This window comes from Eschrichtius robustus, chromosome 10 (genome assembly GCF_028021215.1).
Source record: "Eschrichtius robustus isolate mEscRob2 chromosome 10, mEscRob2.pri, whole genome shotgun sequence".
In the NCBI taxonomy this organism is placed as follows: Eukaryota; Metazoa; Chordata; class Mammalia; order Artiodactyla; family Eschrichtiidae; genus Eschrichtius; species Eschrichtius robustus.
In genome coordinates, this window is record NC_090833.1 from 12786978 (window position 1) to 12811346 (window position 24369).

The 24369-nt window shown below is 44.3% G+C and overlaps 2 protein-coding genes across 3 annotated transcripts in view; one reads left to right on the top strand and one right to left on the bottom strand.

The window, feature by feature from the left end:
* The window catches only part of MORN5 (MORN repeat containing 5), a 33453-nt gene extending 28949 nt beyond the window's left edge, over positions 1 to 4504 (bottom strand). The window contains exons 1-2 of the mRNA XM_068553630.1: positions 4444 to 4504; positions 615 to 762 (exon numbers count right to left, since the gene is read on the bottom strand). Of these exons, the coding sequence (XP_068409731.1) occupies positions 615 to 762; positions 4444 to 4490 (195 nt within the window). The 5' untranslated portion in view covers positions 4491 to 4504. The remainder of the gene's footprint in view (positions 1 to 614; positions 763 to 4443) is intronic.
* Positions 4505 to 4672: 168 nt separating this feature from the next.
* On the top strand, positions 4673 to 23014 carry NDUFA8 (NADH:ubiquinone oxidoreductase subunit A8). 2 transcript variants are annotated; one of them, XM_068553412.1, is made up of 5 exons: positions 4673 to 4835; positions 10836 to 10999; positions 15118 to 15283; positions 18997 to 19136; positions 20692 to 23014. In XM_068553412.1, the coding sequence occupies exons 1-4, from the start codon at positions 4683 to 4685 to the stop codon at positions 19132 to 19134; spliced, it is 621 nt and encodes a 206-aa protein (XP_068409513.1). In that variant the 5' UTR covers positions 4673 to 4682; the 3' UTR covers positions 19135 to 19136; positions 20692 to 23014. The 2 variants fall into 2 exon arrangements, with proteins under 2 accessions (XP_068409513.1, XP_068409512.1); XM_068553411.1 differs by lacking the exon at positions 20692 to 23014 and having other exon boundaries at positions 18997 to 19316.
* Positions 23015 to 24369: the final 1355 nt, after the last annotated feature.

The following is a 24369-nucleotide window of genomic DNA, read 5'->3' on the forward strand; positions in this document are numbered from 1 at the left end:
GATTATCTAGGTGGGCCCAGTGTAATCACAGGGGTCCTTATAAGAGGGAGGCAAGAGGGGCAGAGTGAGAGAAGACGGGGTGATGATAAAAGCAGAGGGAGAGGAGATGTGATGATGGAAGTGAAGGTCAGAGGGATGCATGGCCATGAGCCAAGGAATGCAGGCAACTTCTAGAAGCTGGAAAAGGCAAGGAAGTGGATCCTCCCACAGAGCCTCCAGAAGGAATGCAGCCCTGCTGACCTATTGTAGACTTCTGATGTCCAGAATCATAAGATAATAAGTTTCTGTTGTTTGAAGGCACTGAGTTTATAGTAATTTGTTACAGCAGCAATATGATACTAATACAACCACTGTCCCAGTTTATAGACAAGAAACATGAGTCTCAGAAAGGGGAGGTCATGGGCCCAAGGTCACACATTTGGTGGCATAATAGGATTCAAACTCATCATGGCCTGTCCAGGAGCCCTTCTGGATCCACAGGGAGAGGATTCCAGAGCCCTGAAGATCAAGAGGAGGGAGAAGAGAGCAGCAGAGGGGGAGGGCAGGGTGTGTGTCAGGGCGGCTCTTCCTGTCTGAGGCTTTCCCCTCTGCAGACTCCCTCCCCAGCTGATTACCTTTACGACCAATCCTTTCTCCCAAATGGCATCGTATCGGCTCCCACTGGGGAAGTACAAGGTTCCTTGGCCATGAAACATGCCGTCCTTCATTTCCCCAACATATTTTGTTTCGGTAGGGAGGATGTATTCGGCTTCCCCCTCCATCCTGTAAGGACAAAGGGAAGTCACTGAGCCCTCATGGCATCTGGAGCATCAGAGCTGGCGGGTGCAGGAGAGCCAGCAGGAACCTCAGGGTCCTCGGACGTTATTGCCCCAGCAATATTCTGCTCAGAAGCAAAATGTTTGTTTCCCTCAAAGCTCAAAAGTAAGAGGGGCTGTGTGTTGAAGGGGATGCAGGGTTTGGTCTATTTGTTCTCCCTCTCTCTCAGGTAGGGACTGTCCTGGAGTTCACACTGCCCCTGGAAGCCCCCCTTGGGAGGCCCAGAGAGGGGAACAATGCGTCCAAAGCCACACAGTAAACACTGTGAAGCAGAGATGGGGGCCAGGTTTCCTGGTAGCTGATGCTGGGTCTTCCCCGTCCCCCACAACCAGCCTACCCCTGCCCATTGCGCCATAAGTAGGAAACTGGGAAAAGTATGAAATTTAGATAGGAAACAGGAATTTGAATCCCACTTCACCATGCCCTAGATGTATCATCTTGGAGACCTTCCTAAACCTCTCTGTTTTCCTTCCCTCCTTTGTTCCTTCCTTTTTTCCAAGAAATATTTACAGAACACCTGCTATACGCCAGGTGCCTTGCTGAGGCTAGTCTGTTGGATACAATACTACAGACACAACAGTGATCAAGGCAGATGCAGTCCTTGTCCTCGGGGGGCTCACAGTTCAGTGGGAGACACAGTTTAGCAAATATATAACGCGTGGTCAGTGCCATGCAGGAGAAGACAGGCCCCTACCTGAGCACGGGGCAGGGAACCAGCTCGACCACTTACTTCACATGTGAAATGGCTGAGATTAATGCCCAAGGTTAACCCAGATACTGGTAACAGTTTTCCTAGTTAAAGGGCCTGACATATAGTGAGTGCTTAAGAAATATGCTTTCATTCATTCCTTCATTCCTTCTCCATTCTTCCCCACTAGCTGGAATTTACCTCTCCTAACTCTGAACTTCTTTTTGGTTTTGTTTTTACCTCCGTTGGATGCCTTGCACTTTCTGCCTTGCATCGTAATTGTATACCTCATCTCCCCTACTTAATCAAAGCTTCTTGAGAGGAAGACCTTGGTATCCTCAGCTCCTAGAATCATGTTTCTTCTTAAATAGGTGCTCGTGAACATCTACTAAGTAAGGAACGAAGGAAACAGAAGGGCCAGTGGACTTCCTGAGTGGATGACAGAAGTTGCCGCTGTGACAGAGGCCCCAAGCAGGAGAGCGCTGTGGTTAAGGCACAGCTTCTGAGCCGGGCAGGCCTGGAGTCCAGAACTGGCTCCACCTCTCCATGCCTGTGTGACCTTGTGTGACCTCCACCTTTCTAAGCCTGAGTTTCTCATCTGTAAAATAGGGATAATGATGACACCCCTGCAAAGTTGTTGCGTTAATGGCTATGAAACTATAATAGAATGCCTGACATATAGAAGAGCTTAAAAACTATTTTGCTTTTACTTTGCTGCAAGACACAGAAGGAAAGAGAACTCCTCTTCTTCTTTTTTATTTCTTTAAATTTTTTTTTTTTGGCTGCATTGGGTCTTAGTTGTGGCACGTGGGATCTTCGTTAAGGCATGCGAGATCTTTCGTTACTAGCGCGTGGGCTTCTCTCTAGTTGTGGTGTGCGGGCTCCAGGGCGCATGGGCTCTGTAGTTGTGGCACCCGGTTCCAGAGTGCGTGGGCTCTGTAGTTTGCACCGCGCAGGCTCTCTAGTTGAGGCGTGCAGCTCAGTAGTTGTGGCACGCAGGCTTAGTTGCCCCGCGGCACCTGGGATCTTAGTTCCCTGACCAGGAATCTAACCCACGTCCCCTGCATTGTAAGGCGATTCTTTACCACTGGACCACCAGGGAAGTCCCTCCTCTTCTTCTTTCCTCTACCTCTTTGCTTGAGATCACATCTGTCATTTCTAAACATAGCCTCCGTCTAAACCCTTCTCTGAGATTTGGCAACTCCCCTCTTTTTTTTTTTTTTTTTTTTTTACTGCGAATTGGACACTATTATTCATACCATCTACAGACATCTCCAGCCCACCCCAAACAGAACTCATCCTCTCCTCCACCAAAGCAGCCGAATCCTCCAGGTTCAAAGCCTGGAGGTGGGCTCTGGGCTGGGATTGGAAGCAGTCTCTGAATGGGACCAGGAGCCAATCAGTTGCCAAGTCCTGGCAATGAAATCGCCCAACTTCTACATTTTTCTCTTTCCTGCAGCCCCACTGCCTCTGCCTTGGCCCAGAGACCTGGTGCCTCTTACCGAGACAGTGGCAATGGGCTCTGACCTGATCTCCCCACCTCCACTCTGCCTCCCTCCGTCCCTCTTTCCATCCTTCCCTTCCTCCTCTCCCTCTCCTTCCCTTCCGTTTTTTCTTTTATTCATTCAAGGTGGAAAGCCTTCATTTTATAGACGTATTTTTTTGGCCGTACCATGCAACATGTGGGATCTTAGTTGCCCCACCAGGGATCGAACCCACGCCCCCTGCATGGGAGTGCGGAGTCTTAACCACTGGACTACCAGGGAAGTCCTGAAATGCCTTCATTTTAAATTCAAAGTAAATTAGAAAGAACAAAGGGAGCTACTTTATAATGAAGACATCAATCCTTAACAAGGATATGATGACCATATCTCAAATATTATTCATTCATTCATTCTCTTATTCATTCATGTGGCTAACATTAACTGAGTGTGTGCCAGACAGATGTACTATGAGGAGGGATACAGAGATGAAATAAATTAGATTTCCTAATGCCCAGCGCTACCAAGCGTCTAACGGTGGCTCTTCCCACCCACAGAGTTGTGCATGGTATTCAAATCTCTCTACGTAAGAGCACAGCCCCCCTGTCTAGCTTGGGCTCCCACTCTCCTCCAGGCACATTCTACACTCCAACCAAACTGAACTGCCTGCTCTTTCCCTTATAAGCCCTCTGAGCTATTGTTCATGCTATTCCCTTTGCCTGGAAACATTCTTCACCTTGCATCTCCACCCACCTAGATCCTACCCAACCTTCAGGGCCCATTTCAAATATCGTCTCCTCCATGAAGTCTTCCAGGACTGCTCCAACTAGATGCATCCTCTACAGGGGCTCAGCAGCAGGGGTCTATAGTAGAAAGCACATGGGCTCTGAAGTCAGATCTCGTTTTCATCTCTGCTCTGCCAAATGCCAACAAGGTGACTTTGAGCACATTACATAATTACCTTGTGCCTCACTTTTCCCATCCGTATAATGGGGATAATTATATCTATCTCTTAGGGTTGCTATGAGGAGGGAAATATTCAAGCAAAGCCACTATCTGAAATTATTTTCTCATATATCTGTTTGTTGGCAGTATACCAACTAGACGATAAGCTTCACAAGAGCAAGGATCTTGACATTTTTAATATTCTTATCCCTATATCTAAGACTGGCATTTAGCAAACACACATATATACGGGTATACATGGGATGGATGTATCTCAGCTCTGCTGTTTATTAGATATGCGTCCTTGAGCAAGTTACTTCACTTCTCTGGATCTCATTTTCCTGAACTGTAAAATGGGAATAAACATTCCTATCTGAAAGGGTTGTCCTGAAGTTTAAAAGGGATAAAGTTTGTGAACGTGTCTGGTACAAAGTCCTTTGCAGAGGCAAAAAGACCGCCGGCTTTTCCCAGTCACGGATGTTCAAGACATAGTGAATCAAACGAGGTCCTTACCTCCCATCTACAAATTCCCCAATATATTGGCTTCCCGTGTACTCCATGGCGCCTGCCTCTAGTTTCCAGCCGTTGGGAGACCAGAGTCTCAGTGTATCCCGCCTCACTATGACAACCAGGAGGGATAGGCGGAACCGAGGCGAAGCCCCGCCCCCAGGGTCCGCGGAACTTCCTGGCTCTGCGCATGCTCTGTGGCTCGCTGTTGGGCAGAGCAGTGCGCCTGTGTGCCGCCGCTGCGCATGCGCAGACTTTACGTGGCCCACGGCAGTCGGAAGGGGAGTTCAAGGAGAAGTGGGCGCCGCGGCAGCGGGCACTTCCTCGGGGACGGGGCTACCGCCATCATGCCCGGGATAGTGGAGCTGCCCACTCTGGAGGACCTGAAAGTGCAGGAGGTGAGGCTCGTCCGGAGGACAGGCAAGCGGGGCACAGGGCTACAGCTTCCCGGGCCTGGGCCCAGCCCTGCTTGCACTCCGCGGACCCTGGGCCCCGGATCCCCCATCCCCACCCCATGCCCCCAACACTTACACAGGTTGACCCTCGGACGCCTCCTCGTCAGCTCGGGGAGACCCATCCCTCAGTAGCTCGAGAACTCTCCTCCCCGTCCCCGCAGCAACCTGCGTCTCCTTTACGTGAATAATAGTACTTTTTATTAAGCACCAACCAGGGTCACTTTACTTACTTCATGTCACTTAATACTCAGACCTCCTTGCGAAGTGAGTGTACAACCCCGGGTGCTCCAGTCGAGGGAGAGAGACAGTCAGTCACCTGAAAGTAGCATCGTCGGTGCAGAGTGCATTGGAGTGGAGCTAGGAAGCCGCAGAAAAAGGAGATGATATTGGAGAGTGAATTTGCTAACAACCTGGGAAAGTGTTTGGTAATAGGACATTTAAAGCATTCATTTATTCAAGAGCTCTCATTTGAATAATTACCATATGCACATACACTGGAAAATGAGAGAGATACTCCCTGTCCTCATAGAGTTTATAATCTAATAGGGAGACAGAAACATAAATAGGCAATTACAGTTCAGTGTAGTTAGTGCTATGAGAAGTGAAGACCGATAACACTAGTTACAGCAAACATGATGAGGCCTTTTCTAGATGTCAGGCAGGATGCTAATTACAGACATTAATTCATAGGGTCCTTCCAGCAACACTGTAAGGAAGGGTATAATTGATCTCACCATGTTATAGATAAGGAAACAGGTCCTGAGAGAAGTGATTTGCCCAAGGTCACATGGTAGAGCTGGAACGTGAACCCAGGTCTGATTTTAAAACCCATGCTTTTAAACTACCATATTAGGGGCAAAAGCTCAAAAGAGCGAGAAGGCTTAGCAGAACCTTTTGTGTTTTGCTTTTTGACATGACTCTTTTGTTGGTGGAAAGCAACAGTTGCTGAGCCGGGAGAGGTACCTTGGGCTGAGGCAGGGCTGGAAGCGACTTTCCCAAGGCCAGACTGAGCAGTTTGGACTTCATCCTGTAAGTGGGGTGGTGGGGAGAGGTGGAAGATTTTAAGGCAAAAAAGTGCCAGGACAGGACTGGATAATGAGGCTACACTGGAGGAGAGGGAGGGGAAGATGAAAAATTACATGCCAAAAATTATATCCCAGGCCCTGTGTTAAGTGTTTTACCTGCATTATTTCACTTCATCTTATATGCCTGTGAGAATGGCAACTATTATTATATTATTTTAATTATTATAATAAAGTGACATGTACTAAAAGTTGGGGGTGGGGACGTGTGGGTACTGCCAACAGTCAGTTTGTTTCTTGCCCGACTGTGAAGCTGGGTTAGGACTTTGAGTTGCTGTATTTTTCATTGGCACTTTAATTTGGTTTAACAGTCATCTGAGGTTCTGCTTCTTGCACGTGTTCTATTTCTGGAATAAATTTGCCTTTAGAGTTCACACAGTTGAATTGAGAAACAGATAATTACATAAATAGCTAAAGTACAAAACAAAGTATGATTAAATGCTACAGAAGAGGGGCAGACATGGTTTAAGAAAAGAGGGTAGGATTTGAAGTTGTATCTAAATTCTAGGCCTAACTATTCGGTTACCTCGATGAGTCACTTTTCCCATTTGCAGACACAGTTATTTTATTTGTAAGATGAAGTGATTCCAGCTGTATAATTCTCTGAGGCTGTGAAGGGAACAGAGAAAGCACTTCTTGGGTATAATGTAAGACTTGGCTAAATGTCATTTGAAGAATGGCATTTACAGGCAGAGATGGAGAGAAGAACTTTCTAAACAAGGCAGGATCTGAGCAAAGGTAAGCAGGTGAGGCCAAAAATGCGTTCCGGGAACAGTGAGTTCAGTGTCCTAGAGGACAGCCAGTACCTTTTTAAAGTCTGGTGGGTGAGAAGGCCGGAAGGATAGTTGGGATCCGAAGGGTATGAATACTTAAGTAGAAACTTAGGCCTTATTCTGCTGTTAAGCCTGAATCCTTCAAGGGTTCTGTTGCTAATTTGTTTTAATAACAGAGTAAAATAAGAATTGTCTTTTAGGACAGCAGCTCTGTGAAGAATGGTTGGAAGAGAGGAATAAGAAAAGCAGGAAACCAATAACTGAGGAAGATATTATTGACCCCAGCATGATTGGTGACTGTGCTTACAGAGAGGAAAGAACGCATTTATCTAGGATTGATCCAACTTAGCAATGACTTAGATATCAGAAGGCAGGAAAGGTTGAGGAATCAGTGTCAGATTTGCAATGTGACAGAACTGGGGAAGCCAGAAGGAGTGGGTTTGGGAAGCAAGTTAAACCCATTTTGGACCTCATTGACCTTGGAGTTATGACACACGCCTATGGAAAAATAGTCAGAAGCTTTGGGCAGGAAATTCCTTGTACACATTAACGATTTTGAGTAAAAATGGCCAATATTTATGATGTGCTTCTATGTGCTAGGCACTGTTCTTCATATTTTTAATGTGTGTTCACCTTGACAACAGTTCTATCAACTAAGTACTATCATCCTCCATTTTACATAAATTAAGCAAAATACAAAACCTAGTATAAATTAAGTACTACCAAAAAAAAAAGGTGCAGATCTGGTTTAAGGAAGAGAGAACAGGACTAGAAGATTGCTTGTGGATTGTGGGACTTTTTCTGCCTCTGTTTCCGCACCCGCAGACCATCTAAACCTGCTGTGCAGTGAGGCTGTTACAAGGACAGATGAGGAAGGGCATTGAAATTCTGTGTTCTTTGAGACAAAGGGAGCTGAATGAATCTGAGAGGGTATTCACAGTAAGCAGCTGTGAAAGGATGTGGCTTCTGTTGGAACTTGTCAGTACTAGTGAAGAAGCAGGTGAGGGGTGGCGGTGACATCTGAAGTTCTTTGCCTCCTCAGTGATGCAATGGGAAGAGGCCTGATTGGAGGTCACAATTTCTGGTGCTAGTTCTGCACTTGCCACTGACTTGCTGTGCCCTCTTGAGCACATTGCTCCTTTTCCTTAGGAAATAAATTCAGTGAGGGGTTCTCACCCTTGATTTCCCTGTGACAGGGCATGTTTTATGTGCTCAACAACATGGGCATAACCTAGATTGAGATAAGACCTCTACATTTGTGGGGAAGTAAAGCAAAGAAAGCCATAGGCTTTTGGGGGCGTGATAGCTGTGAAGGCATCGGAGTAATTAAATCAGCCATTTAAAGATGTTTTAAGACATTTGACAAGGAAATAAATGTAGCTAACTTAATTTTTTAAATATATTAAGCTTTAAGTAACTTTTTTTTTTTTTTTTTTTATGGCTGTGCTGGGTCTTCGTTTCTGTGCGAGGGCTTTCTCTAGTTGTGGCAAGCGGGGGCCACTCTTCATCGCGGTGCGAGGGCCTCTCACTATCGCGACCTCTCTTGTTGCGGAGCACAGGCTCCAGACGCGCAGGCTCAGTAATTGTGGCTCACGGGCCCAGTTGCTCCGCGGCATGTTGGGATCTTCCCAGACCAGGGCTCGAAGCCGTGTTCCCTGCATTGGCAGGCAGATTCTCAACCACTGCACCACCAGGGAAGCCCAAATATATTAAGCTTTAAAAAAAGTTTGCGTCTTGATTTTTCAGTCGCCCAGCTCTTTACAGGTAATATAGCAAGCAAACGTGTACCACTCAATTAACCTAAGTAAACTATTATCAAAAACTGGAATACAAAATTTTACAGATTTTTAAATGAACATATTAGAACTGTCATGGCAAATTTCACTTACATCCTAAATTTACCTTTGCTTTGATAATTAGAACAGTTGTAATATTAGTAGTCATAGTCATAACTTTATTCTTCTCTTCCTATAGTGTGTAGGTGAATTGTCTCTTCATCTTTCCTTGCCTTTTATCTTATTAAAAATATTAATAATTTAACCTAGGCTGTGTGAAATTCCTAAAATATGAAATTATAAAATTTTTATTATTATAAAAATAATAATTATAAAATTATTCTCATGTAAAAATTCTTAATAAATATTTGCATATCAAATCCAGTGGTATCTTAAGGCATAATGCACTAGGACAAACTAGATTTTATTCTAGGTACAATGGGTCAGTTTTAGAAAATCTGTTAATGCTCTACATTACATTTATAGATTAATGAAAAAGAAACCTGAAAATTTCATTTTTTCCTGGTGGAGGAAACAACAGTGCAACAAAGCCATTTATGGTTAGAAAGAAACTTCCCTAGTGAGGAACATCTAAACAAGTATATCCCAGACACCAACAACCAATATCATACCAAACTACTTTAAAGTTTAGAACAAGGCAAGGATGCCTACTGCCATTGCTGTTTGTCGGTATCATTCTGGAAGTTTTGGTCAGAGCATTAAGATAGGAAAAGAGAAGAAGAAGGAAAAAAAGATATAAGTATCAGAGAGGAAGGGAGGCAGTTTTTATTTGTAAATGGAAGCTTTTCTCTTAATCCTCTTGAGTTTCCTATTAGAACTGACAAGAGTTCAGTAGACTATGGCTACAGAGAAGATACAGTGTAAAAACAAGCAGTAACCAACTTGAAAATCTAAGGGAAAAATGTCCCATTTAGATAGTATCCAAAATGTGAGAATACTGAGGAATAAACAAGAAACATGCAAGTTTCCTGTATGAAGGAAACTGTAATTTTAACCAAAGAAAGTGAGAATGAGCTAAATAAATGGAGAGACATACTGTGTTCCGGATGAGAAGGCATCATTCATGTATTCTTAACTCTCTTGTAACTGTTACATCCCCTGCTGCTGGCACAGAGTGAGTGCTTGACAGCTGCTTGTGCTGGGGCGCTGTTTTGGGTGCTGGGGCGCTGTTTTGGGTGCTTGGTGGACCATGGTAAACATCACCTTAATTAGTTTAACTTAGGGAGAATGGACATCTTTACAGTAGTCGACCTCTGTTGAAAACAAAATCCCTACCCTCTTGGAGCTTACGTTCCAGTGGTCACAGATAGAGTGACCACTGGTGCTAGCTTATCTAAGATGATTAGGGAAGGACTCTGAGATAAAATGTGAGTCGAGACCCAATATTGTAACAGTGCCCTTTCCTTTCTAATTTGTTATATAACTAGACTTAGTACAGTTCCAATGGAAATTATTGGAGGAAGGGTGTTCATCTGTAAGAACAGCCAGAACAGTTTTGAAAAGGATGAATAGTGAGGAGGATGGTCTTCCCAGACAACGAACAGTAATCAAAACATTGTGGTATTGGCACAGGAAGAGGTGGTACAGAAAAGAGGCTAGCAGGACCCCTGCTGCAGCAGCTGCTAGACAGGCTCTGGCCTGTACCGTGAGCTGGCCGTAGCTACACTGTGCTTCTCAAGAACATGTGCCGGGGTGCAAGTGAGTGAGACTGACACAGTTGTAGGGATGGCTGCCTTGGATATACTCTATAATTTTAAAAAATTCACAGATTTAGTACTTTATTATTAATGATAACTTGCTGAACTAGGTGCTCTTACGGATCCCTTCCAGTCTCTAATCTTCTGTGATTCTGTCATCTTCTGGGAATCTTATATATCCTCCCACTGTCACTTTTCTTCCTGCAGAGGAGACTCATCCGTGCTCGTCAGGGTTGCTTCCTCCCCGTACATCCCAGAAGCCTCCATCTTCCTTCAGAGCTCCACTTTGTCTCTCATAAAGATCTAAGGATTCCATTAGGGCTGCCATTTCCTTATGTCTAAAATGGGGATGGTAATATCAGCCTGATGAGATTATTACGAAGGTGTGGAAAATCATACATGTGAAAGAGCTCTGTGATCTCTGAAGCACCATAGACCGTAAGGGATTATCACAGAGTCCCCTGTCTTTAGTTTTCTTGGCAAAGTCAGAACGGGGCTACCTTCCTGTTCCCTCTATCTTGACCAGCATGAGGTGAGGTTAAGGAAGTGGTGTCCTGGTACAAATCTGGTCCTTCTCCTCTGTTCCTCTCCCCAGGTGAAAGTCAGTTCTTCTGTGCTGAAAGCTGCGGCCCATCACTACGGAGCTCAGTGCGACAAGCCCAACAAGGAGTTCATGCTCTGCCGGTGGGAAGAGAAGGACCCGAGGCGGTGTTTAGAGGAAAGCAAGCTTGTCAACCAGTGTGCCCTGGACTTCTTTAGGTAAGATCTTTTCACGTCAACGCCCAGTGGTTGCAACATCAAGGTATATGTATCTCCGTGAACATCCAGCTAATTAAATGGAAGGATAATTTTATTAATTTTAGTAGGGAATGGAAGGCTTTGCAATCACATAGACCAAAGTAGAGCACACAATAAATGAGAGTTATTTTTGTTCTTTGTTTTTTATTATTTGGCACATTCTTTTTTTTTTTTGAAGTATAGTTGACTTACGGTGTTGTGTTGGGACTTCCCTGGCGGTCCAGGGGTTAAGACTCCACGCTTCCAATGCAGGGGGCATGGGTTCCATCCCTGGTCGGGAAGCTAAGATCCCACGTGCCATGTGGCCTGAATAAATAAATTAATTAAATTAAATTACAATGTGTTAATTTCTGCTGTACAGCAAAGTGATTCAGTTATACATATATATATTCTTTTTCATATTCTTTTCCATTATAGTTTATCACAGGATATTGAATATAGTTCCCTGTGCTATACAGTAGGACCTTGTTGTTTATACATTCTATATATAATAGTTTGCATCTGCTAATCCCAAACTCCCAATCTTTCCCTCCCCCATCCTGCTTGGCAACTACAAGTCGGTTCTCTATATCTGTGAGTCTGTTTCTATTTTGTAGATAAGCTCATTTGTGTCATATTTTAGATTCCACATATAAGTGATATCATATGGTATTTGTCTTTCTCTTTCTAACTTGCTCAGTATGATAATCTCTAGGTCCATCCATGTAGCTGCAAATGGCATTAGTTTATTCTTTTTTATGGCTGAGTACTATTCCATTGTGTGTATGTATGTGTGTGTGTGTGTGTATAGACCACATCTTCTTTATTCATTCTTCTGTCAATGGACATTTAGGTCACTTCCATGTCTTGGCTATTGTAAATAGTGGCAAGTTCTTTAATCTCCATGAACCCCAACCTCCAAATTGTAGAGTAATACCTATCATAAGATTGTTGTGAGAAATTTGAAAAGGCACATAAAAACAGCTTAGCACAGGGCTTGCTTGTGGCATTTACTAGATTGTTATCATTATCATTACTACAGAACACACAGTTATGATGGAAAGGAAAGGTGTTCAGAGTCAAGTGTTTAGGTAGGCCACTATACTTGATATAAGTAAAAAAAATCCAAATTATAATTGTAGAAAAATGTTTTAACCATATTAGTCAGAACTCTATTAAAAAGGACAGAAACTCAACTCAAAGGGAATTGGCTCATGTCACTGTAAAGTCCAGAAATAGGACTGGCATCAGGCAGGACTGGATTCAAGGGCTTAAATAATTTCACACCTACTTGGTATCTTTTTGCTTCACCTCTTATCCCCCACCCCCAGCTTCTTAGTCCTGCTTTCTCTGTCAAATTCATTTTCAAAGAGACCCTCTCCTTGCTGTAGCGGCAATGGCCACCAGCCAGTCCAAGCTGCTGTGCTCCTTGCTTAGCAGACCCAGACAAAGAGTGCCACCCAGTAGCATGAGCAGTGGTCCCTGGACTGAGTCTCATTGGCCTGGCTGGTCAACTTCATGTGCATGTCTTTGAATCAGTTGTGTTTCAGGAGATAAAATGCTGTGAGTGGTCAGGCCTAAAGTGGGGAGGAGACTTAGATTCATCTAAATCACATTGCCGAGCGATAGGGAGGGGTTGTTCCCCACAGGAAAATCTGAAGGATGTTCCAGAAGAATAGAGAATGACTGCTGGCTAGGCAAAACCCACAGATGTCCCTTACAATGACGCTAGAGGAAAAAAAATTCCTTCGCACAATAGCTGCTTTCCTTCTTTCTTGCTTCTGCTGTCTTTGTTCACATGCAGAGATATTTTTGTGCTTAAAGTCATAGTGTGTGTACATTTGAAAATTCATTTTTTCACTTGCAACTATTGGAAACATTCTTTCAAGTTGCTGTGTCTTCATGATCATCATTTTTCATGGCTGTGTAATATTCTATCAGTAGATAAACCAGCCATAATTTTGTTATTAAACATCATTATTGATTGTTTTGGATAAATCTGCAGTGATTACTTTTGTGTAGAGATCATTTTCATTTTTTAATTAATTCCTTGGCATAAATTTCCCAGCAGTGAGATTATTCTTTAAAAGGCTTTGAACACGATTTATGGCTCTTGAATCACAGTTGCCATTTCTTTTGAAGTTGGGTCAGTTTATGCTGTCCTCAGCCTATATCCAAGTATCCCTCTCCAGCATTGCATATTATTTAAATATTTGATAGGTACAAAATGGTGTTTTACTCTTGCTTGAATTTACATTGATTTGATTGCTAATAAGGTGGAATGTGTGTTCCTTTAAAATTTTTTTATTTTCTAAGAGAACTTTGGCAAAGTATTTTTCCTTTGACTCAGAGGGAGCACGTTTAAGTGGGAAATGTTTGGATTTCACAAGCTCCTGAGGTGCTGAAGTAGCTTGCTGTAAGCACTAGTAGATAATTGTCTATTAGTGTGGGTGCCAGGGTAACAGAGCCCAGAACATAGACCTAAGTACCAGAGTGATGGCTTGCAGCCTTTCTTCCGCTGCAGCATATTGGAGGGAGTCCAAAACTCCAACTGGACACGGTTGCTCACCACCGTCGTGATTCTTAAGTCGAGGCTAGGGGGGTGCGGTTTTGTGTACCGTAGAAATGCAGGTCGTTGAGGCTAGAGGTAACCCAGAAAAGCTCCCGAGGCTTTGACATTCCTTCTTCCTTCCTCTTAACACATCCCATCACCCCCAAGGCTATACTCAAAATACCTGCAAAGGTATAAGAAACTGGTGCCCCTTGGTTGCCTCCCAAGAGGGGAACCGAGCAGGAATGGAAGCCAGTTTTTCTTTATGTATTTCCTTCGGCCACCTCCGAGGTTCTTCCCGAGACGTGTTAAATACTATTCCTGTGTTGAGTGTAGCTAGATTCTTGGAGTGTGACAAGCAAATACTTCATTATTATTCCACGTGGGGAAGGAGGTGCTCCACGCTTCTTCCACTGCCTCAAATATGGCTTTTACATAAAATAACAGTATTTTATTCTCGTCTGACTATGCATTTATTTGATTACTAGCAAAGTTGAATGGTGAGAGAAGGGGAATTTTGCAAAATAATGGAGGCTTATCCCTTTTATACACAAAAGTTAGTTTTTCTTCAGCCATTTCTGGTGACCACAAAATGAATTATAGGCTATGTTGCTTCTTAACAGAGAGCAAATATAATTTAACTTTCTTCTTCTTTTTTTTTAAACAGTTTTTTTTTTTTAAATTTTTTATTTATTTATTTTTGGCTGTGTTGGGTCTTCGTTTCTGTGCGAGGGCTCTCTCTAGTTGCGGCAAGTGGGGGCCACTCTTCATCGCGGTGCGTGGGCCTCTCACTATCGTGGCCTCTCTTGGTGCGGAGCACAGGCTCCAGACGTGCAGGCTCAGTAGTTGTGGCTCACGGGCCTAGTTGCTCTGCAGAATGTTGGATCTTCCCAGACCAGGGCTCGAACCTGTGTCTCCTGCATTAGCAGGCAGATTCTCAACCACTGCGCCACCAGGGAAGCCCTTAACTTTCTTCCTAATGACAAGGATTAATCTCTGTTTTTGTTCAATGCATGAATAGAATGAAGTCTTTTGAGCTTTGGAGGCGTGTAGGGCAGGTTGCCTCTACACTGATTGACCCCAGGATCAGAAGATCCTTGTTAGTTTGTGAATTTGCTTTTTATAGTCTCTCTCCTCCTTTGTCAATGTCTGTTACCTCTGACTTCTGTCAGCATGCCCATCTCTGAGTGTGCCTCCTCTTCGAAATTTGCGAAGTGGGTAGTCTTTAGATTGGATCTAAAAAGAATAAATAGGTCCCAAGTGAGGAGTTCTAAGTGAAATATATACCCCTTAGACCACAATCTTTTGGCATTTCTATTCATTTGTTTTTGCTACACAGAGAAATTAGGTCTTTATCCTCAGAAATCTTTTTTTACGTATTGTTTCTCAACCTGAGGCTCTCCAAGTTGTCCTGTAAGTGAGGTAAGAGTACTCCCGTACCTTTCAAAAAGCAAGGCTGTGTGTATGAGGTCTGCACCAAATTTTTCCCCACTTTTTTGTTTTTCATGGTTTTGCAGAGAGCTGCCCCTAATCAAGCCCTCTTTTCCAGGCAGATAAAGCAGCACTGTTCGGAGCCTTTTACAGAATACTGGACCTGCATCGATTACTCCGGCTTGCAGTCATTTCGTCGGTGTCGCAAACAGCAGGCGAAGTTTGACGAGTGTGTGTTGGACAAACTGGGCTGGGTGCGACCCGACCTGGGGGAGCTGTCAAAGGTAACACAGTTTCCTGCTGCTCTCCCTCTCTTTCTCTCTCTCTCTCTCTCACTCGCTAAGGGTGGGGAAAGGCAGGGGGTGGTCCGGAATGGGTCTTCTTTGAGTACGGATCTGATGTGAGAAATCCAGACTGACCAGTCAGCTTAATTAGGGAGTGGTTATACACAGTCCAGAGGGAGTTTATTTAATAGAAGTGTTCCTTTAAATAGCTCGCCCAGCGTGTGCAGATTTGTTTTTGATTAATTAGCTAACTGAAGAACAGAAGGGAGTAGATGAGGATAAACAAAATGTTAGGGGCACCGTCAGTTGAAAACATTGAGGTTATTGTGGGGAAATAGGTTTGCGGTTATGCCAGATTTTTCAGGAACATACCTGAGATTTAAAAAAAAAAAAAAAAAAGTAATGCCTGTAGTTTAAAAAGCTTGTTTTTCTGATCTTTCTCCCATATTTCCTGCCTCAGTTGTGACACCACCATCTGTTGAACCCTCAGAGGGAGAAACCTGAATGTCTTTTTTCTTCACTTTGCACTCTTTCCTCCTTTATCCAGTCCTCAATTCCTGTAGCGTCTCCTGGAATATTGTTTTGAATCCTCTCACCGTCCCCACTTTCTGGACAGGAGTTCTTAGTTGGGCTACATGAAGTTCTGGGAGGGGAGGATGGATCACTATAGGCATGATCTGTGTGGAAAATAAGTCAAATATCACTTTCCTTTAAAAAAAAAAAAAAAAAACTTTTCAAGGGGACTCCTATTTGCTTGCAAAACAAAGCACCCCCTCCATATCCTGACATGCACGGCCCTTTGTGATCTGACCCATCCCCGCTTCTTAAGCATTGTCACCCTCCGTTCCCTGTGGGAAGCATAGGTAGCAAGGCATGGAGGGAAGAACTCTGGTTTGAATGGAGACTGAGAGTGGATTTGAATCTTAGTTTCATGACTTAATTGCTATGGGTCCTTGAGCAAATTTCTTAACATTTCCTATCCTACCACATTTATAAGATGGGACCAGTATTAATCCCTGTTTTTCTGTGAGGATTAAGCTAAGGAGCCTGTGTGAATCCCCAGCATAGTACCTGGCACATAGGTCCACAGTTAATGTTCATTCCCTTCCCTTTGTGTGTGGCATCTGTGGATAGTTGGGTCTTAAGCTTGTTGCCATAAGTAGAGGAATGGTTAAGCAATTTTTTTTTTTTTTGTATCTGGCATATCTTTACTTCGGATACCTTCTTTGCTGCAGCAAACAAATTATTTTATTTATTTTTATTTTAAAAAAATTTTTATTGAAATATAGTTGATTTACAATGTTGTGTTAGTTTCAGGTGTACAGTAAAGTGATTCAGAGATATATATATATGTGTATATATATACGTATATATATATATTCTTTTTTTTTTTTACATTCACTTCATTATAGGTTATTACAAGATACTGAGTATAGTTCCTTGTGCTATACAGTAGGTCCTTGTTGGTTATTTATTTTATATATATAGTAGTGTGTATATTTTAATTCCAAATGAACAAATTATTTTAAATAGTTGATAATTCTAAGTTGGAAAGTGGTGGAACTTTTACATAGAATAAAGAAAACTACCTTTTCTCATTTCTGTCTCACGAAAGGAGAATTTACAAATCATGTTAAGAAAGCATTTTTATTCCTGAATCTTTGTAATAACATTTTTAAAAACCTATAAAAGGAAAAGGTACTGTTATCTGAACTCTTTTCAAACGTGTATTTCTTTAAGAGGAGTATCAGCTTTAGTTATACTTAAGTTCAGTATTCGGTCTCTTTCTAAGAAAGGTCATAATTGGCTGGACAAAGCCTACATTTTAGCGTCATTCACTTGTGCATTCTGGTTCCACTGGCTTGCCTTTCCCTCCTGTTTGCCCCCAGTGAATTCATACTCACTCGTCCAGTCTCAGCTCAGGTGTCAGGTCTGTCTTTGAAGTTTCTGGCTTTCCTAGGCAGGATTGCTCTCTCTCACCCATAATTCCATTGTCCTGATAATATTAATATTGAAAATAACTAATGGAGCACCTGTTCCATACATGAGGCGCTTCATGTATATTACTCTAATAACCCTAGGAGCTACTACTGGCTCCGTTTTACAGATAGGAAATTGAAGGTTAAGTCAGCTGCCCAAGGTCATTTACCTAGTAATTAGTTTGACCTCATGCTTCTGCTCCTTTTCTATTTTGAGTGTGGTGCAGAAGAGGAAGTTGCTTTACTGTCCTTTCCCCAGTAATTTGTCCTTTAAAGGGGTCCTTTTATTTTTTCTAGATTTATTTCATAGACATCTTGAATTCCTTAAAGGAGCTTCACATGCCAGCTGGAGGCATTTGGAATACTCTGTCAAGCAGTAAGGAACCATTAGTGATCTCTAATTATAGCAGAGAGATGAGAAAACTGTCTTAAAAGCAAATAAAAAACTATTCTGGACTTGTAGTCAGAAGACTGGGGTTCCAGCTCCAACTCTGACATTTGCTGTATCTTGATCTTAGACAAGCCAGCCATCTCTGCTCCTGTTCCGTGAACTCGAGATAATTATGCCTCAGAGGGTGGTTATAATAAGAATTATGTGATTGTGTCCATGAAACCTCTGTTCACAATAGATGGTGTTTGAATTTGTACATCTGGGAAGATTGATCTGGTCACAGTATGTGGAGTGGCTTAGGAGGCCACCAGATAACAAGACTACTGATAACCATGGCCTTCTGTCTTTCTGCTTCTCTGGGCCTGTTTCCTCATCTTTAAAATGAGAACAATTTCTGCTGGGTTTCTGCTGGAGACTTCTGTGGGTTTAAGTGGGTGTAAAGCGCCATCCTCCTCTCTCCCCGGGACCCCAGTTCCGAGCTTCACCCTCGCCTGGCCCGTTGGCTCAGCCCCCGAGTCTAGCATCTGCTCCTTCCGGCCTGGCCTGCAGACGCGAGTAAGTTACTTCCCTGCTCCAGTGGCACCTGTTGCTGTTGGGTTAAAATTCAAGCATCTTTGCATGTCGTCGTTCATCACCTGGCTCCCGTGTCTCAGTGTCGAGCGTTATGTGAGAGCACGGGCTTTGGAGCAGGCAGATCTGACTTCAGGTCCATCCACCGTTAGCTGGGGGGCCCCAGTGAACCTGCAGGTTGACCTCCGAGAAGTGTGAGAGTGAACTGGAATAACGCGCTTGGCGTCATTTCTAACAACAGGACGTGCTTGCTTAGGGGCTGCCTCTCCCTCCGCTCCGCGCGCAGCCTGTGCTTCGGCCGCCCCAAGGCCGTGCCCCTCTGTCTCCGTTTGTACTGTTGGTTTACTTGGAAGGTCTTTTCCTCTCTAATCTTCCTGGTGGCTCCTGCTCATCCTTCCAGATGAAAGTAAATGTTGCCCCCTCAGCAACAGGCCGAGGACGAGTGGCCGTGCAGAGGCCTTGCTCTCCTAGCACTCGTTCGTCTCTTGGTCACCGTGACCCGCCTAGGAAGGCCTGGGTGCTTTTCCGGGCTGACTCCTTCACTGAGGACAGTGTGGATCTTGCTCTCTTCCGTATCCGTATCTTCCATGTGGAATGACACAAAGTAGGCCTTCTTCGATGTTTATTCAGGGCTAAGTGTGATTTGCTAGGGCTTTATAGATGAGGAGTGGCTGAGGCAGCCAGAGCAGAGAGGAGACCCCAGGAGGTGTGTTCATGGTCACAGCTACTCCACCTGCCTCTCAGCTCTGCTTCTCCTCTTTTACCCGCTGCAGGTCACCAAAGTGAAAACAGATCGGCCTTTACCAGAGAATCCCTATGAGTCAAGAGCAAGGCCAGAGCCCAACCCTGAGATGGAAGGAGATCTGAAGCCCGCCAGACATGGCAGCCGCCTCTTTTTCTGGACCACATGAAGGTGGGTCCGTGGCCCACACCCAGTCATGCACCCAGGCAGCGGGTGATGAAAACTCTCCTGTAGTTTCATCAACCGATAGAGGGCTCTTTCCAGGATCACAAACATTAACAAAAACATTAATTTATGTGACTTGGCAGTTATTCTATACCATTTCCTGCCCATTAAAAATTTTAAAGGAAACAGTTGTATTTTATTATGTTTTATATAACCTTTTGGCCTTTAAAGATGACTTCCCCTTGCTTTTTCTTCTTGTGGTCCTGCCTGTTCCTTTCTCTTTGCTTCAAGTAGGCATTTGCCAGTGTGGCAGGGGAGCCGTGTGGGATCACGGACAAATGACTGTGTAAAGGAAAGGCTTTGTTACCTGAGACAGCGCCTCGGGGCCAGTCTGGGTTCACACATTTTGAAGTCTCAACTTTCTTTCTTCCCATCCAACATCTCAGACAAATAGAGTTCCCTGAAGGTCATACAAGGGAAGCATCCAGGATAGGAGAAGTGCAGAAACGCTTGAGCCTTGTGACTCATGGGCGGGGCTCCTGGCTTGGTCTTCTGCAGTCTCGCTCAAAGTTTCTTAAAGAACCAAACTTCCACCACTTCCCCTTGATATCCCATCCTCAAGCATTATAACCCAGATGTTTTTCCTGATAGACAAGGGAGTTGGAGGCTGAGCTCCCAGCTCCAAAGCCAGGAAGTCGGGAGGTCTGAATGTCAGTTCCAGCCTTGGGTGTGTTTCTTAACCTCTTGTGAGAGGTTGAATTTGAGGACAAACTAAAGGGAACATGCTTATCTACCTCCTGGGCAGGTTAAATCCACAAGTATTTATAAAGCTCTTTGGTTCAAAGCACTGTTATGTCTTTCTTTTCCCTTTCATTCAATTCCTTTTTCACTACTAGGCTATTTCCTCTCCATCTGACCGGGGGTCACTTTACACCTTCTGGTCGTGGCCTTAAATTGCATATGACCCTGCATAAGTCTCAGCTCCCTGGGCCTTGCTTTCTCATTTGCAGAGCCCTGGAAAGCAAAGTTGTATGGAGTCTTTATAAAGGCCTTTCCAACTCCTAGATACTCGAAGTGGGGAGATTGCTGTGAGGCATTAGTCTGTTGCCCAAAGTGTTAGGACAGTTAGAACACAAAGCATTGGAAGATCTGCCTTGCTCCCCACCCAGTTCTGACCCCTTATTTGGGAGTATTTTGGGTAAACCTTACTCGTCTACAAAAGTTTGCCAGCCACCGTTGCCTTATTCTCCAATTTCAGAAGAAAAAGAATAGATTCTTAAATTTTTAAAACAGCTAAGGCAACACCCATTAACCCCTTGCGGGCCAAGTCATTGGAAGTCATCCTTGGTGGGGAAAGTACAAGCATGCCTGCAGATTTGTTTTTATGATTACCTCAGACTATGTGTTGCTTCCTAGGTTCTTTCTGCAAAGGAAGCTGGGACTTGCATCGGTAATAACAAATATTCATTGAGCACCGTGCATTGTGCCCAGTGCTTTACATGTGTCAACTCCTTCAATGCTCAGAGCCCTTTGAAAGAGTTTCTAATATGTCATTTCACAGGTGGAGGAGCTAACGCCTAGGGAGAGTTTAAGAAGCCGCATTCCTCCTTCCTATATGAAATAGTAGATGTGGGATACAAATGAAGATTGTCTGGTTCCAATGGCCGCATCCTTGTCCTTCAAAGTCATCAGTGGTTCTCAGCCTTGTCTGCACGTTGCAATCACTTGGAGGCCCTGAAATACTGACGTTGGGATCCTACCCCGGAGAGATTCTGATTTAATTTGTCTGCACTATGGCCAGGCCATGGAGGTTTTGAAAGCTCCCCAGGTTGCTCTAAGGTAGAAACCAAGGTCTAGGGCCACTGACTGATTGAAGCAGGTCCAAGAGGTTAAGTGCTAGTAGGTAGTTAAGTGGCTGAGATTTAAACCCAGGTACGCCTGATTCCAAAGCCCTTAGTCTTCATCTGTTCCGATGCATGTACATCACCTGAGGTCTTATTAAATGAAGATTCTAGTTCGATAGGTCTGGAGTGACATCTGAGATTTCTAGTAAGCTTGCTGGTACTAATGCTGCTGGCCCATGGACCACACTTTGGGTGATGAGGGAATAAACCACAGCATCTGAGTGCAGGATCTATGATTAATCTATCTGGCTGCAGTGTCTAGCACCAGGCCCTCCCTGAAAGTTCATTCACTTCTTCAGAATCAGAACAACAAGTCTTGAACTGTTAATGGCTTCAAATTCAACTCTAGGATGTTTTAACTTTGCCCAAGTTGGACAGAAGTTCTTGCCTTGCCCCCTCCTTGCTTTGAATTCCTTGAACGAAGAAATTCAACTTTGGCTTTCCTGTATTCTTGATGGAATTACACCACATCATAGCCTTCTAGGACTGAAGAGTCTTAAGTAAAGACAGAATTCCTAAAATCTCTCACCCCAGACGGGTTCACAATTTCAGTAGGTAAAAAGGTCACAGAACAATTTGAAAGCAGTTGGTGCGAAGAATCTCTGAGCAGGGCTTCAAATAATAGTCAGAAAATCTTCCTGCCGGTTTGGCTTAAGAATAATGAGGCTGACTCCTTACATTCCCAAAGGAAATTTATCTGCCCCCTTTCCTCTGCCAAGCCCGTTCCTGTCTTCCCTATCGGAGGGCATGGCGTCTCCATCCTTCCAGTGTCAAAACATGAGACGCTCCCGTGACTCGTAATGCTCACTGCTCTCCGTGTTCCAATCCCGCAGCAAGTCCTGTTGAGTTCCTTCTATAACCTCTCACGTCTGTTACTTCCTCTTTTATCTCAGTGTCGCTGTCCTAGCCTGTTTTTGTTCCCCTTGCTCGGATTATTAACACCACTGCCTAACTGGTCTCCCACCGCCATGTCGCCATCCAGACCATGCCCCAACTTGCTGCCGTGCCTCTGCCACTCAAAAACCTTCAGTGGCTCCTGAATGGCTATTAACTAAAGCCCAGATCCTTACCGGCATCCCGACACTCTGTAATCTGCCCTTAGCCTGGCCCATTTCCCGTACCACTATCTTACTCCTTGTCACGGACCCTACAGTCTCCCAAATGCCATTCCTCAAGAGTGTTTTCCAACTTCCAAATCTTCACTAATGCCGCCACCATCCACTTGCTGGGGAACAATCCTGCCCCCATCTCTGCCTCTTGAAAGTCGACCCATCTCTCAAGGCAAACACTAATGCTGTCTTCCCCAGGAAACGTCCCTTCCTACAGCCACAAGTGTTCTTTCCTGCCCCTTTGTTCCCATGACACAATATGGCATGAGGGTTAAGCACGAGGACTCTGGAGTTGGGCTGTCTGGATCTGAATCCAGGCTCTGTTGTTTCATAGCTGTGTGACCCTAGGCAAGTTACTTAACCTTTCTGTACTTTCTTCTCCTCATCTGTAAAATGGGGGGAACAACGATAGTACCTACATCCTGGGATGGCTCTGAGGATTTAATGAGGTTTACACATGAAATGCTTTGTACAGTGTTGGCAAATGGTAGCAGTTGTCACAGCACTCTATTTGAGTAATACCTGTCATGGCACTGGGTGTTATCTTGTTTCCCCTGGTCTTAGTACTGTAAGATCTGGCCTTCTATCTTATTTATACGTCTATATTCTAGTGCCCAATACATGGAAGACATCAGGAAATGATTAAACTATACCCCACGTTTATCTTTCTGAAGAACTTCCAACCCCCTGTCCTTGCTATAGAGCAACAAACAAACACATTAATTATGTAGAGATAGGAGTAAATCTTTGAGATTAAATTGCCATCTTTGTAGGTATCAAATCCTAGCTGAAATGCTTTTTGGTATAATCAAAGATGTACTCTTGTGCTCTGAAATGGATCATGACATACTTGGGCTTTAAATATACCAGTTGCTTCTACCCCATAGGAAGTCTCTGTTTGGGGTTGTGACATCTCTTTGTGTCTTGAGCATTTGTGATATGTGTCACAAGTAATTTTACTAAGATACTAAAATTCATAAATGTATTTGCTTAAAAAAAATAAATTAGAACAGAGTCAAGAGATTAGGGAGAGGTGACCCCAGACTTTATCTGAGGAGTAGATCTGGGTGGTAGATCTGAGAAACAAATGTGGGTTGTCTGGTTCCAAGGCCACACTCTTATTCTTCAGAGTCATTGAATCTTACCCTTGGATGCACATTGGAATCACCTGGAGACCTTTAAATACTGATGTCCAGATCCCACCCCCAGATCTTCCGGTTTCATTGGTCTGCGGTGTGGCATGGGCATACAGATTTTGTAATAATACCGCGCCTGCTCATTTATGCTCAACTATACCTTCTTCAATGGGAGGGAAGGGGTATAGTTGCAGCTAGAACCCTGCAAATACATTCATTAATTCTTTAATTCATTTGGCAAATATTTGACATCTTGCTTCGTGCTAGTTACCATTCTAGGCAGGAATGATGAGCAAGACAGACAGGGGCCCTGCTCTCATGGGGCTTCCATTCCAGTGGGGGAGGCAATGAACAGGTAAACAATGTCAAGGGTCAGTGTGAAAACGAATAGCTGGAGGCTGAGGATGTACTTAGAAAGAGAGGCCAGGGAGGGTCTCTCAGAGGAAGTGGCATTTGAGCTTCCCCCTCAAGGAACAGCCAGTTAGAGGGCTGATGGAAGCGTGTCCCAGCCTCAGGGAACCACAGGAGCAAACCCCTGAGGCAGGACAGGGCTCTGTGTGCTTCAGGAACAGTCTGCCCGGAGTGTGGTTTTGTGGGTACAAGCGCAATGCAGTTGCAGCTTCCTACCTCTGCCTTTAACATGCCGGGGACAGTCCCTGTCCTCGGTGTCTCCACAGTCTGCTGCAGAAAGTCCACACTCCTCAGTGCGACAGCCGGTCATTCCAGAGTCTGACTCAGAGCTCTCCAGCTTCATCTCCCACCATCATCCCCGCCACACACTGGATCCGCGCCTTCTCAGACATCTTGCGCCTTTCCTCTTGCTGTGTGCTCTGCCCCAGAGTTCTCCACCTCTCCTCGGTGCACCTTTCCCTCAAGACGCAGCTCAAACGTGCCTCCTTGGTGAAGTGTCCCTCAGGTCCCTCCAGAGTGAATCACATCTCCCTCTGTGTTCGGGCGCATCTCCTCCACTTCAGCTGCTGTGCTCTTTGGGAGGGAGAAGTCCATCTTGTTTTCCACCGCAGCTACCCCTTCAGGCAAATCTCCTGGCAGATCGTCAGTGCCTGATTGCTGAATGAATGTTGCACAGCCA